Source organism: Protopterus annectens, chromosome 4.part1 (assembly GCF_019279795.1).
Source record: "Protopterus annectens isolate FY-2018-M chromosome 4.part1, PAN1.0, whole genome shotgun sequence".
Classification (NCBI taxonomy): domain Eukaryota; kingdom Metazoa; phylum Chordata; order Ceratodontiformes; family Protopteridae; genus Protopterus; species Protopterus annectens.
In genome coordinates this window covers 1,010,361,963-1,010,374,222 of record NC_056734.1, presented here as the reverse complement: position 1 = coordinate 1,010,374,222, position 12,260 = coordinate 1,010,361,963, and the positions used below count along the sequence as shown (strand labels likewise).

General features: G+C 45.1%; 1 protein-coding gene across 1 annotated transcript in view; it reads left to right on the top strand.

The window, feature by feature from the left end:
- Positions 1–12,260, top strand: part of LOC122801160 (heterogeneous nuclear ribonucleoprotein U-like protein 1) — a gene marked incomplete in the record, with an annotated part of 399,977 nt that overhangs the window by 84,158 nt on the left and 303,559 nt on the right. The window contains 1 exon segment of the mRNA XM_044070719.1: positions 2,660–2,733. Within this exon segment, the coding sequence (XP_043926654.1) occupies positions 2,660–2,733 (74 nt within the window).

Genomic DNA, 12,260 nt, shown 5'->3' with positions numbered 1-12,260 from the left:
TCTCAAATATCTTTATGTAGGTCCCAAATATCTTTGAGTTCCATGATCCTTTCCATGGCTTTGCAGACCAAGCTAGTCAGGCTTATGGGGGCGATAGTTTCCAGGATCCGTTGAGGCACAACCTTTGTGGAGAGTGACCACTGTTGCTGTACGCCACTCTTTGGGTACATAAAGAAGCAGGCTACTTGCATTATCAGTTCTGTGCACTGCCCTTTGGCTTGTCTACTGCACCCAGGGTATTCGCAAAGTGTCTGACTCCAGTGATTGCATTTTGCAGGCAAAGAAATATTCAGATATGTCCATACCTGGACGATTCAGGCAGAAAACCTGGACATACTTTCAAATCTGGCGTTTTTAAGGATTCTAACTTGTCTGGGGTACACCATAAATGAAAAATCACAACTGGTACCCTGTCAACAGATTACATTCCTGGTTGCAAGCTTGAATACAACTGCCCAAATGGCTTTCCTCACACCAGAGAAGCAAATTCATTTTGTAACTTACTTCAAATATGTGGCCCCAAAAACCCTGCCGTCAAGACAAATACTGCAAGCCTTGAGGTTCATGGCCTCCTGCATTCTTCTAATTCCATATGCAAGACTGCATATGAGGAAACTACAGTGGTGTCTAAAAAGGCTATCGAGTTAACATTGTCACAGAACTACCAGTTGGACGAGTTTTGCACAAGGACTTCCCACAAACAAGCCTGGAAAGTGGATGATCTGTTCTTCAGCTGGAAAAACCTATCTGTCTGCGCCTTTCTCCCTCTGCCTCTGCTCTCCAAAGTTCTAAAAGTCAAAAAGGACAAACCAAGGATGATTTTGATTGCTCCAGACTGGCCGCGCCAACACTGGTACCCGATCCTGCTCAGTGTCTCGCAAATACCTCCATGGCACCTGCCTCAGACCCCTTTCCTGCTGTCTCAACAGGAGAACCAAATTCTGCACCCTCTGCTTCCAACATTGAACCTTGCAGCCTGGCTAATCACTTAAATTCATCCTTGTCATCCCTCAGCAAACCTGTGATGGATTTCCTCTTGGAAGCAAGGAGACCATGTACTAGAAAATCTTATGCTGACAAATGGAAAAGATTCTGTGCCTGGAACCAGTCTTTAGGGATGAGCACAGCAGTGCCCAATTTACCTCAGATTTTGCAATACTTAACTGAGGTGCTTCACAAAGGCTTGTCTTTCCTTCATTAAAATCTACGTCTCCGCTATTTCAGCTCACTAACACAGAACCACCCCTCTTCTCTCATCCTCTGCTCAAGCAGCATCTCAGAGGGGCAAGTAACTTGAGACCACCCAGGAGAGCTCCTACCTTTGCCTGGGACCTTAAAGTTTGTTTTGGAGAAAGTCACTCTACCTCCTTTCGAGCCAGCTGCTACTGCAAACTTAAACGTTTCTTTCTTGGAAAACAGCCTTCCTTTAGCAATCACTTCAGCTAGAAGGATATCTGAATTACAGGCCCTTATGGCAGTGGAGCCTTTCATCATCTTTCATGCGGACAGGGTATCTCTCAGGACCAATCTATCCTTTATGCCCAAGTTGGTTTCCAGTGTGGCTCTTGTTCAGTCCATTAATTTGCCAACCTTCTTCCCTAATCCACAGAACAATGGGGAACCGATTCTGCATTCCTTGGATGTGCACAGACAACTTGGATTCTACTTGGACAGGACTAAATCTCGAAGAAAATCTGAACAATTGCTGGTAGCATTTGCTGCAGGGGTAGAGGGGAAGGCTGTTTCCAAACAAACCATTTCTAAATGGATAAGCCTATCCCCCAGGGGATCGGATCTCACTCAACCAGAGCTGCATCTACTTCTGCAGAGTTGGCTTTGCCGCTGCTGTCTTGCAGGCCTTATAACTGGCCCTAATGCTGTATAAACTCCTCCCAACCATAGCTTTGGGAATCTACCCAAATGTAATGACTGCAACAGTGAAACACGAAGAACATAGTACAGTTATCTACACTTGCCATAAATGTAGATGTTAGTGTATTCACTGTTGCAGTCCTGGTTACCCTCTCTTCAGCCCCCTAGTTTTTTCTGGCTATATTTCTACTTTCCTTTACTGTGCTTAAAAACCTTTTTGGTGTGTGTGCTTTTGGTTAGAGGTATATTTTTGTGTTTATTTGCTCCCCGTTAGGGGGGGTGGGGCACCTGACATCTGGGGCAAGAAAAACTGATGTAATGGTGTCGGATGCGTGTTTTATACCCCTGACGTCATGGAAGGGACAGCAACCAACGCAGGACACAAGATTTGGTTAATCAGGCTGACCTGAGGGGCAACCTGCCAGCAGTTTACCCAAATGTAATGACTGCAACAGTGAATACACTCTTAACATCTACATTTATGGTAAGTGTACACGACTGTACATTTGGTGCATGTAGGGTTCCTCAAGCTAACCATACAGCTAAGGCTACTAAATCTGTGATCATTGCAGGATTACTGTTACAGTACAGTTACTTTTACAACTGCGCTTTGTGAGAACAAATGCTTATACTACTTTAAATTTGAAACTGTTTCAGACGTTGATAAGAATGCACAAAAGTTCTGGTCATCTTTGTAGGTGTCTTGGTTTATAAGCAATAATTTAGAGTTGAGGTAAATGGGAGATGCCAAAATTTAAATGAGTTTTATTTTTCTTCTGCCTTCCAGAGGTCCTGCTACAAAACATCCAGATGAAGATGATGAGGAATATTTTGATGAGAATTTGGTGGTTCTCGATACATGTAAGTTTTGTAATTTTTACATGGCAGTTTTTTGTTTATGTACACTTGTGTACTGTGCTTTGCTTACATGTGCTTTGCTTACATGTGAAAGTGAAGTTTTCTGCCCTGTGCACAAATGCGTACTTTTTTTTGCGCCATCAAATTTGGTGATGGCAGGTAGAGGTAAAGTAGTGCTTTAGCTCTGCAATCACACTAGGAAAGAAGGTGAAATGTACAAATCACAAGGTAGACCTTGTTAATTACACAGGGCTTATGCTTGTCTGTAGTCTTGGTCTACTCTGAGGTTACCTTATTGGGTAAGGGGCCATAACTCTTAGCGGTGGTGCAGCAGTTAGCGTTGCCGCCTCACAGCAAGAGGTTCTCCGGTTCGATCCTCTGCTGTGGTGCCTTCTATGTGGAGTCTGCATGTCCTCCCTGTGGTTGCGTGGGTTTCCTCCGGGTGCTCTGGTTTCCTCCCAAAGACATGCTGTAGGTGGATTGGACACTCTAAATTGCCCCTAGGCATGAGTGCGTGTCTGTGTGTGCCTTCTGTGGAAGGTTGGGTGCCGGGCTGGCAACTCCACTGCCAATCATGAGCGGACAGGTGATCTGCTGTGGTGACCTCCAATTGTGAAAAAGCCGAAAGAAGTAGATAGTCTCCAACTCGAAAATTTTGGAGTACTTTATACCACCCTTCAAAAAAATAGTTGCTGAAGACAGGTTTGATTGCAGACCTAAATGTAGAGTATTGGCTGCGATTACAAAACTACACATTTACTAAAGTGAACATGACTCCTTTTTTTTTTTATATACTGCCTGTCAGCCAGTTGTCCAATGGGTAGTTCAACCATAAAGTATCATCTTTACAGCTCTGGAGGATTCAACAAGTTGGCAAACAAAGGTAATTTGTTTAAAAACATTTTATTCAGCCAGCACCACACAAGGAGGCATGCACAATCATTACCTTTTGCTCTTGTTACCGTAAAAGAGGGGTCTTGAAGGGCCATTGTTTGGACCTTTCCAGACTGGAGCTATTTTTAGTGGTTCCCAAGTTCAGGATGTTTTTGCTCAAACTTGTTGCCTTTGCTTATGCCTGTGTCATGCATGGTGACTGTGAATTTGGAATGCCTGCCTTCACATCTTTTTTGCATGGGAAGAAGGGAGGTTTCTGTGCTTCAAAGAAAAGGGGAATTCCAGTGCAAACTTTGTACCTTACTGTTGGTTCAGAGTCTTTACCAAATTTCTGGTATATGTCTTTACACTTTTTTGTAGGGCCAAAGTGGTTCATATTTACACTTTATTTGTATGACTGCCCGATGCAGTCAGCATTCCTGGTGGAGTCCCAAAGAGCAAAGTGGAGTATGAAATGTTTCTGGAAGGTGATGCTAACACTCCACTTGCAAAAATCTTTCCCAAGCCTGCTATGTGCGTTACCTTATGCGATTTAGTGTTGGACTGTTAACAGAAATCCTTGCTCTCCTGACAAGGTGTACCCTTTAACTTCTTACTTTACCAGATTGTACCTTTTGAAACTATTTCAGACTGACTCTCCCATTCTACTGGGATGTTATGGCATTTTGCATCCTGATGCTTCCCTTGGCAGAGCTGCATGTGAGAAGGTTGGAATAAAGAACTTGTCTTAAGACCAACAGCCTTTAGAGACTCCTGTCACTTCTGCCATGCTTTAAAGGATATTTTACAGTGAGAACAAAACATTTCTAAATAAAGAATGCAGGAGTCCCTTCAAATCCTGACAATCGTCTCAGATATAGCTAAGGGTGCTTGCTTAGCAAATTGAAGAGCTCAATGAACTTGGGACAAGAACAGTATATAAAAGATAGAGGCTGTCATTCTGGCCATCAGAGCCTTCAAAGACTCTTGTAATGCTGCTTAATAACACCGCAGTCATGTAGTACATAAGCAAACTGGGATGGACCCAGTCCTACATCTTTGCAGACTAGCTGTGGACCAGGTCGTGAGCACAACAATCAGCCAGTGTGACTGTAGGTAGTGACTAGGAGATGCTACAGCAATAGTATTACTTTGATCTTTCACTGTAAATTTATTGCTTGAAGATAAAAGTGGGTGCAGGGAAGCATAAAAACAGGGAATGAAAGAAATGGGTAGATCAGGAAGTATGAAGTGTGTCAAAGTAGAAACTGGGAAGGGAAAACTGCAACAGATTAGGTTTGATGGTGTACTGTATTGGATGTATTACAGAATCATATCTGGCTGTAACATACATGAATGGACGGTTTCCTTTGCAGTGCCTTAGCTGAGTTTAGCTTTGGGCAGAGGGGAGTTCTATATTGCAGAGGTCATAGGTTCATACTAGGCTATCTGCCCTAGGGCATTTATAAGCCTAGCCAGAGTGTGTGTGGCTTTCACCACCCCTTAGGATGAGAATACTATACCCATTAGTTTGCTGTGCCTCTGTCCAGCAGTGATACAGAGATGATTCCCGGGGTAAACCTACTATCTCCCATCCACTCGTCAAGATTTCTCTTGAACAGAGTCAGTGAGGGGCTCTGCCTCACATGGACTGGGATTCTGTTCCATAGTGTAGGGAGTCTCTGGGTGATGAATCTGTCCCTCCAGCACGTCCTATTTATATCCGTGTTGAGGTTTAAGTCTCTTGCTCTCGTGGCTCTGGTGGATTTGGATTTTTTGAGGTGGAGCATGTCCATTAATTCCGGGTTGGACATGGCCTTGTATGTCAGGCACAGATCACCTCTGAGCAGACGGTATGCGACTGAATAGAGCTGGAGTTTCTTCAGTCTGGCATCGTATGACATATGTTTGAGCCCCTTTGTCCTTTTGGTGAGGAACTTTTGGGGTCTTTCCAACTGCTGCAGGTGTCAGGTAAGGTACATTCCGAATGGGGTGTTGTACTCTATCATTGGTCTGATAAGTGAAGAGTACAGGGGTACAATGACCTCTCCTGATCTGGATGTGAATCCCTTCATGATCAGGTGGGCAATGTAGAAGGTCTTCCTAACCACTTTGGCAATGTGAGTGTCAAAAGAGAGGTTACTGTCAACTTGGGTCCTTGATAACTTCTTCCATGTTTAATGGATTACCACCTATGTGGTAATTAGGGGTTACCTTGTTTTTCCCCAAAGGGTATGACTATACATTTTTTGGCATTTAGCTTAAGGCCATGGCTCTGGCACCAGTTATCCATTTCTATGAGACCTTTCTGGAGGATGTCTGTGTCTGATGGAGTGTCAATTATGGTGCCCAGTTTGCAGTCATCTGCAAATTTTGTCAGCCACAATCCCCCTATGTTTGCCTGCACTTCAGAAAAATAAATGCCGAACAAGAGGGGGCCCAGGACTGAGCCCTGTGGGACACCGCACGTGACCGGCTTAGAGTCTGACATGGCACCAGCAACTCTAACCCTGTGTGTTCTGTCCTTGAGCCAGTTTGCAACCCATCTTGTGACATATGGGTTTACATCTAAGCTGGTGAGCTTTTCTATGATGCCCGAGTGGGGTATTGTGTCGAATGCTTTTGCTAGGTCAAGGTAGGCTGTGTGAACTGCCTTACCCTCATCAATGGCCTTAGTGACTGTTTCGAAAGTCGACCAAGTTCAAGAGGCAGGATCTGCCCTTGACAAAGCCAAATTGGGTAGGATCCAGTGTCTGTAGGTCCCCAATGTCTTTATTTATGAGTTCCATTATGATCCTCTCCATAGCTTTGCAGACAAGGCTTGGGGCGGTAATTTCCAGGGTCCGTAGAAGCACCGCCTTTGTGGAGTGGGACCACAGTTGCCGTGACGCCATTCTTTGGCACGATCCTGTAGTAAGGCTAAGATTAAACAGCAGCCTTATGTGTGGGTTTAGTTCCTCATTGAGTTCGTGTAGCACACAGCCGGGGACACCGTCCGGTCCCATTGATGCTGTGTTTTTTGCTTTAGAGAGAGCAGCTCTCACCTGGGCATCTGAGATGTTTGGGAGGCTAGACTCTGGTGGGATAGATATTTCTCCTTTGGGGGAGGGAGAGAAATTTGCACTGAACCTGTCTGCCAGTATGTTGGCAATGTCTGTGGGTTCAGTGATTTTTTTTTTTTTATCATTTTGGACTAATTCTGAGCATATCTGGGAGTTTCCACCCAGGTTTCTAACATAGCTAAAGAAGGCTTTATGATTGTCTTTTGTGTCATTAGCGATTTTTTTCTCTCAAAGTTGGCCTTGGATGATTTTATGAGTGATCGTAGTTTTTTGCTAGTATTGATCAGAGAGTTAGCTGGGGGGGGGGGGGGGGGGGTGTACAGCCTTTTCCTCCAAAATACAGCAAAGGACAGTTTCTTTTTTGTATTACTAGCTACTCTGGCACACCACCAGGACAGGAACAGAAAAGAAGGCAAGATAGCTAGAAAGCTCTGAAATCTGGTGTCCTTGGATCTGAAAAAATGGTTACCTTCATATCACTAGTCACCCTCTCTTGAAGCTTTACATTTCTCTTTTTCCACATTTTCAGGTCTCTGCTTTGACCTTTGTCCTGCCCCAAGGACATTCGCAAAATGCCTAGTTCTGTGATTGCCTGATTTTTCCTTAGTGCCTTTTGCTTCAGGCACCTTCTTTTGATCAGTTGTTACAGGATCTGCAGTTCGCCATCTCTGTGGTTTACTATCTACTTCCAAGTCCATCCTGACTCCCTGTCAGGATCATGTGTGTCTGGGTTGCAGGATTCACAGTGCCAATGTTTGCTTCTCTTCCACCTGCAAATGTATTGTCATTGCCACCTTTTTTCAGTCTCTTCTTCCTTGACTACCTACTTCGCAGGATGGCCCTTCAGGCTTGGGAGGTGGCACTCTGTTAACTCTTCGGGCAGCATACATTACTTCAGAGATCGGTTTTGTGGCAGACTCTGAGCAGGTCCAAAATGCAGGCTTACAAGTAGATGCTTCACAGAGACGTGTTTCTGGACATTACCCATCGGTGGGGTATTCCTCTAGTAGATCTTTTTGCCTCCCCTCTGATCACGCAGCTTCCTCTCCTGTTAGAGAGCCATGCCACATGGCCTGGAAAACAGACGCCCTATCCTTTCTGTGGAGGGGAAGCTTTCTTTCTGTTCAGTCCCTTCTTCCAAGAATCCTCCAGAGTAGTCAGCTGTACTCCCAAAAAATATTGCTAGTGATTCCCTTTTGGCCAAGACAGCACTAGTTCTGCCTCTTGATGCACCTGAGCAGAATCTATCCTCACAAGTTACCTCACCAATTAAAATCTAGTGACGCGTGACAAGGGGTTTCCATACATCCCCGCTTGTACTCTTTGCAATAGACGATGTTCTTCATCTCACATTGCTGCAGTCCTTACACTTGGGTAGTCCGCTGTCCTCGGTCGGCCCGAATATCAAAGTATAAGGCTGACGTCGGTCAAGGCGCATTTGACTGACATCAGGACGTCAGGGTACAAATGCGCATGACCGACGCCATATCCTCAGTCTTTTTTGCCGCATGGTCCGATGCAGAAGCAGCGTTGCAAGTGCCGGTTGGCGTTCTGAAATTGTTCGATTTCGGAGTTTCAGACAGAGTCAAAGTTGGCTAAGTACCCCGTTGGGGAATATTTTAGTTTTTTCTTGCCTCAGTGGTTTACCGGATGTCAGAAAAAGTGAATAATTGTATTTCTTGTGGGAAACAGATACCGCATAGAGACTACCATACTTTGTGTATTCCTTGTTTAGGGCCTGAGCACGACGTTGTTGGGTGTCGCTCTTGTGCCAAATTCAATAAGCGCACTATTAAGAGAAGATTAGATTGTGCCAGGTTAGTCTTCGGGAAGCGGTGCAATTATAAAATGCCGTCGGATGCTCCGACGCTCGCTTCTTCGAAGAAGCGCAAGGACAAAGCAGTTAAACCTAGGCTAGAGGAACCGTCAGTACCGGACGCCGGTTCTTTAGAGGTGTCGGTGGAGCCGGTGGTTCCACCGGAGGTTTCTTTGGGATCCCAGGGGGAGACTTTGTTATTGCAGGATGTGGCCTTTCAGGAGGCAGGCCAGGCTGATGGGGCTTCTCAGGTTACTATACTCCCCTCCCTGCCTAGGGTGGTTAGGCCCTCTCCTTCTGTTTCCAAGGCTTCTCCCAGGGGCAGGCCAGGTTTAGCTTCAGTTGGTGTTACCCCTAGCTCTTCAGGAACTGTGCCCAAGAAGCATATGCTTAAAATGGCAGAAGATTTGATTACTTTGATTAGGGTTCTATGCCCCCTCCTGATAAGAGACCTAGGGTGGAGCCTGAGCTAGGGAGTTTTGAGCAGGCTTCAGATGTTTCAGAGTCTTCGGCTGAAGACTTGCAGGAGTACTCTCCTTATTCTGATTCTGATGTGGATGATTCTACTCCTTCTGCTTCTCCTCCTGAGGATTTTTCTTTTTCAGAAACTCTTCATTCCATGAGGGAGCATTTTAAGTGGGAAGGTCAGGACTTCTCTGATTCCAGGAAAAGGCTTAGGAATTTTGTTTTACCCCAGCATAGGCCTTTGGCTATACCTCCTGTTTTGGATGTAGTGGAAGATGTTTTTACAGAGGCTTCTCTTAATCCTGATTCTTTGCCTCCTGCTCCTGTTAAACCGGATAGGTATTTCAGGGTGCCTGAAGCTCATAAGTATCTTTTTAAGAGTCCTAGGGCGGACCCAGAAACTGTTAGCCAGGGGCCTAAAGGTGTTAAGGCTTCTGTTGTTAAAAATCCGGTTCCTGCAGACAGAGGCCAGGGCCTTGGATAGATGGGGAAAGAAAGTTTATACTTCTTCCACTCTTGCTATGAGGGCTTTGAATTGCCAGTTTCAAATGTTGAAATACCAAAACTATCTCCTTTCACAATTGAAGTCTAAGGTTGATGCTCTGGCAGAAGGTATTGATTGTAAAGAGTTGCAAGATTTAGTACATGTTTCTGAACAGGTGGGTAAGCATTCTTTGCAATGTGGTTTTGATGCTGTACAGGCCTAGTCTAGGGTGGCTGCCACTGGGTCAGTTCTTCGCAGGCACGCCTGGCTGAGGGATCAAAATTTATCTGAACATGTTAAAACAAGGATTTTAGATGCTCCTTTACAATCTGACGTGTTGTTTGGTCCTCCTGTTGAGGCAGTTTTAAAGAAAATGGAAGACAAGGCTAAGTCTATGCAGACTGTTAAAGATTTTTTGCAGGTCCAGCCTCCAAAGTTTAGTAGAAATTGGCCTACTAAGGGGTGGACGTATCCTTCTTATGATTCCCAGTCTAGGGGTAGATCTAGACGTGGTAGGGGCAGAGCTCGGGGCTCTTTCAGGCCTAGAACAGGGAGTTCTCCTGCACAGTCTTCGGGTGAGGGCAGGGGTCAGTCCTTTCGTAAACAGACCCAATGACCTACCTTTTCAGCTGCCAGAGCCTTCTCGTCTGGCAGCACCTTTGGGAGGAAGGTTGGCACTTTTCAAAGAAAATTGGAGTTTAATTACCCAAGACAGATGGGTATTGGATATCATACACCACGGTTACAGGTTTTATTTCCATACCTTGCCTCCTTTCAAAGGCATGCCAGACGTTCCTCCTCAACAAAGAATAGAGGCTCACAAGCAAGTTTCTCTGTTACTCCAAATAGGGGCCATACAGCCGGTCCCTATGCCAGAAGTGGGCCTAGGATTTTATTCTCGCCTGTTCCTAGTACCAAAGAAGGGGAACACGTGGAGACCAATTTTGGATTTATCTACCCTCAACACTTATCTGGACATTCCCAAGTTCAAAATGTTGACGTTACAGCAGCTTTTACCTCTGCTGGGCAAAGATCATTGGATGGTAACTTTGGATCTCAAGGAGGCTTACCTTCATGTTCCTATCAGACTAAGTTGCAGGAAGTATCTGCGTTTTCGAGCTGGGACTTCTCACTATCAGTTCTCTGCATTGCCCTTTGGCTTATCTACTGCGCCCAGAGTGTTCATGAAAGTTCTGGCTCCAGTGATAGCTTTCTTCAGGCTAAAAGGAATACAGATCTATCCTTATTTGGACGACTGCCTGATTCTGGCTCAAGGAAGGGAGAGCTTCTTCATCATTTGGAATATGTGATAGCAGTGCTAAGATGCCTGGGGTATTCTGTGAACGAAATAAAGTCCAGTCTAGTACCCTCTCAGGACATGTGCTTTCTGGGTGTGAGACTGAATACAGCATCCCAGATGGCCTTTTTAACCCCGGACAAACAAGAGTCTTTCCCTTTACTTCCATCAACTATCTCATCAGTCCGGGCTGACTGCAAGGACAGTCCTTCAAGCCTTAGGGTTCATGGCATCTTGTATTCTGGTGCTTCCCAATGCCAAACTGCATATGAGGAAGCTGCAATGGTATCTCAAAAATGTATGGACACAGCACTGCCAGGATCTGGACACTGTCATTCAAATAATACCTTGCACTCAAAAGGAATTTTTGTGGTGGGCTCAGGAATGTCACCTAAACAAGGGACTCTCTGTGACCCGGCCAGAGGCGAGTCAGATTTTAACGACAGATGCCTCAGACAAAGCTTGGGGAGCTCATCTAAATGGAAAGTGGATACAAGACAAGTGGCCTGCCAGACTACAACATCTACATATCAACCTGAAGGAGATGTTAGCAGTCCAATTTGCATTAATAGCTTTCAAGGAGTTACTTCTTCCAGGGCAGGTGTTGATTCTAACAGACAACACAACTGTCATGTGGTACATCAACAAGCAAGGGGGAAGGATTTCTTATCCTCTATGCAGGCAAGCAATGATTTTGTGGGAGACTGCTCTCAGTTTACAGCTCAATCTTCAGGCAAGGTTTCTGCCAGGAGCACAGAACTCCTTAGCAGATGTGTTGAGCAGACGAATTATGGATCCCCACGAGTGGAAATTGGATCCTCATGTATTTCAGAAATTGACAGTGTCATGGGGAACTCTAGACATAGATCTGTTCGCTTCTCCACTAAACCATCAGCTGCCAAAGTTTTGCACAAAAAGGTTTCATCCCACAGCTTGGAGAGTGGATGCTCTTTCTTTCAATTGGAGCAATCTTCATGTGTATGCCTTTCCACCTCTGCCTCTCCTCCCAAAGGTACTTCTAAAGGTCAGACAGGACAAGCCAAGGATGATTTTAATAGCTCCAGATTGGCCTCGACAGCACTGGTACCCATTACTGAGAAGTCTAGTACGGAAGCCTCCATGGCCTTTGCCTTCGATTCCACACCTGTTGTCACAGGAGGACAGCCATTTGCTCAATGTCAAGCTTCACTCTCTGCACCTAACAGCCTGGCATATTCTGTTTTGAACCATAGTGGGCCTCCACTTCCTCAGCAAGTTTTGAATGTTATTTTGGAAGCTAGAAGGCCTAGTACAAGGAAAGTGTACGCAGATGGAAGAGATTTTTATTTTGGAGTGCAGCAAAAGATTGAGGTTTCTGGGCCTAATTTGAGTGTGGCTCTTCAATATCTTACTGAGTTACTGGACAAAGGTTTGTCTTTCTCTTCTATTAAGGTTCATGCTGCAGCAATTTCGGCTCACTATGATTGTGACCCACCATTGTTTTCTCATCCTTTGTTCAAGCAATTTCTTAGAGGGGCAAAGAATATAAGACCC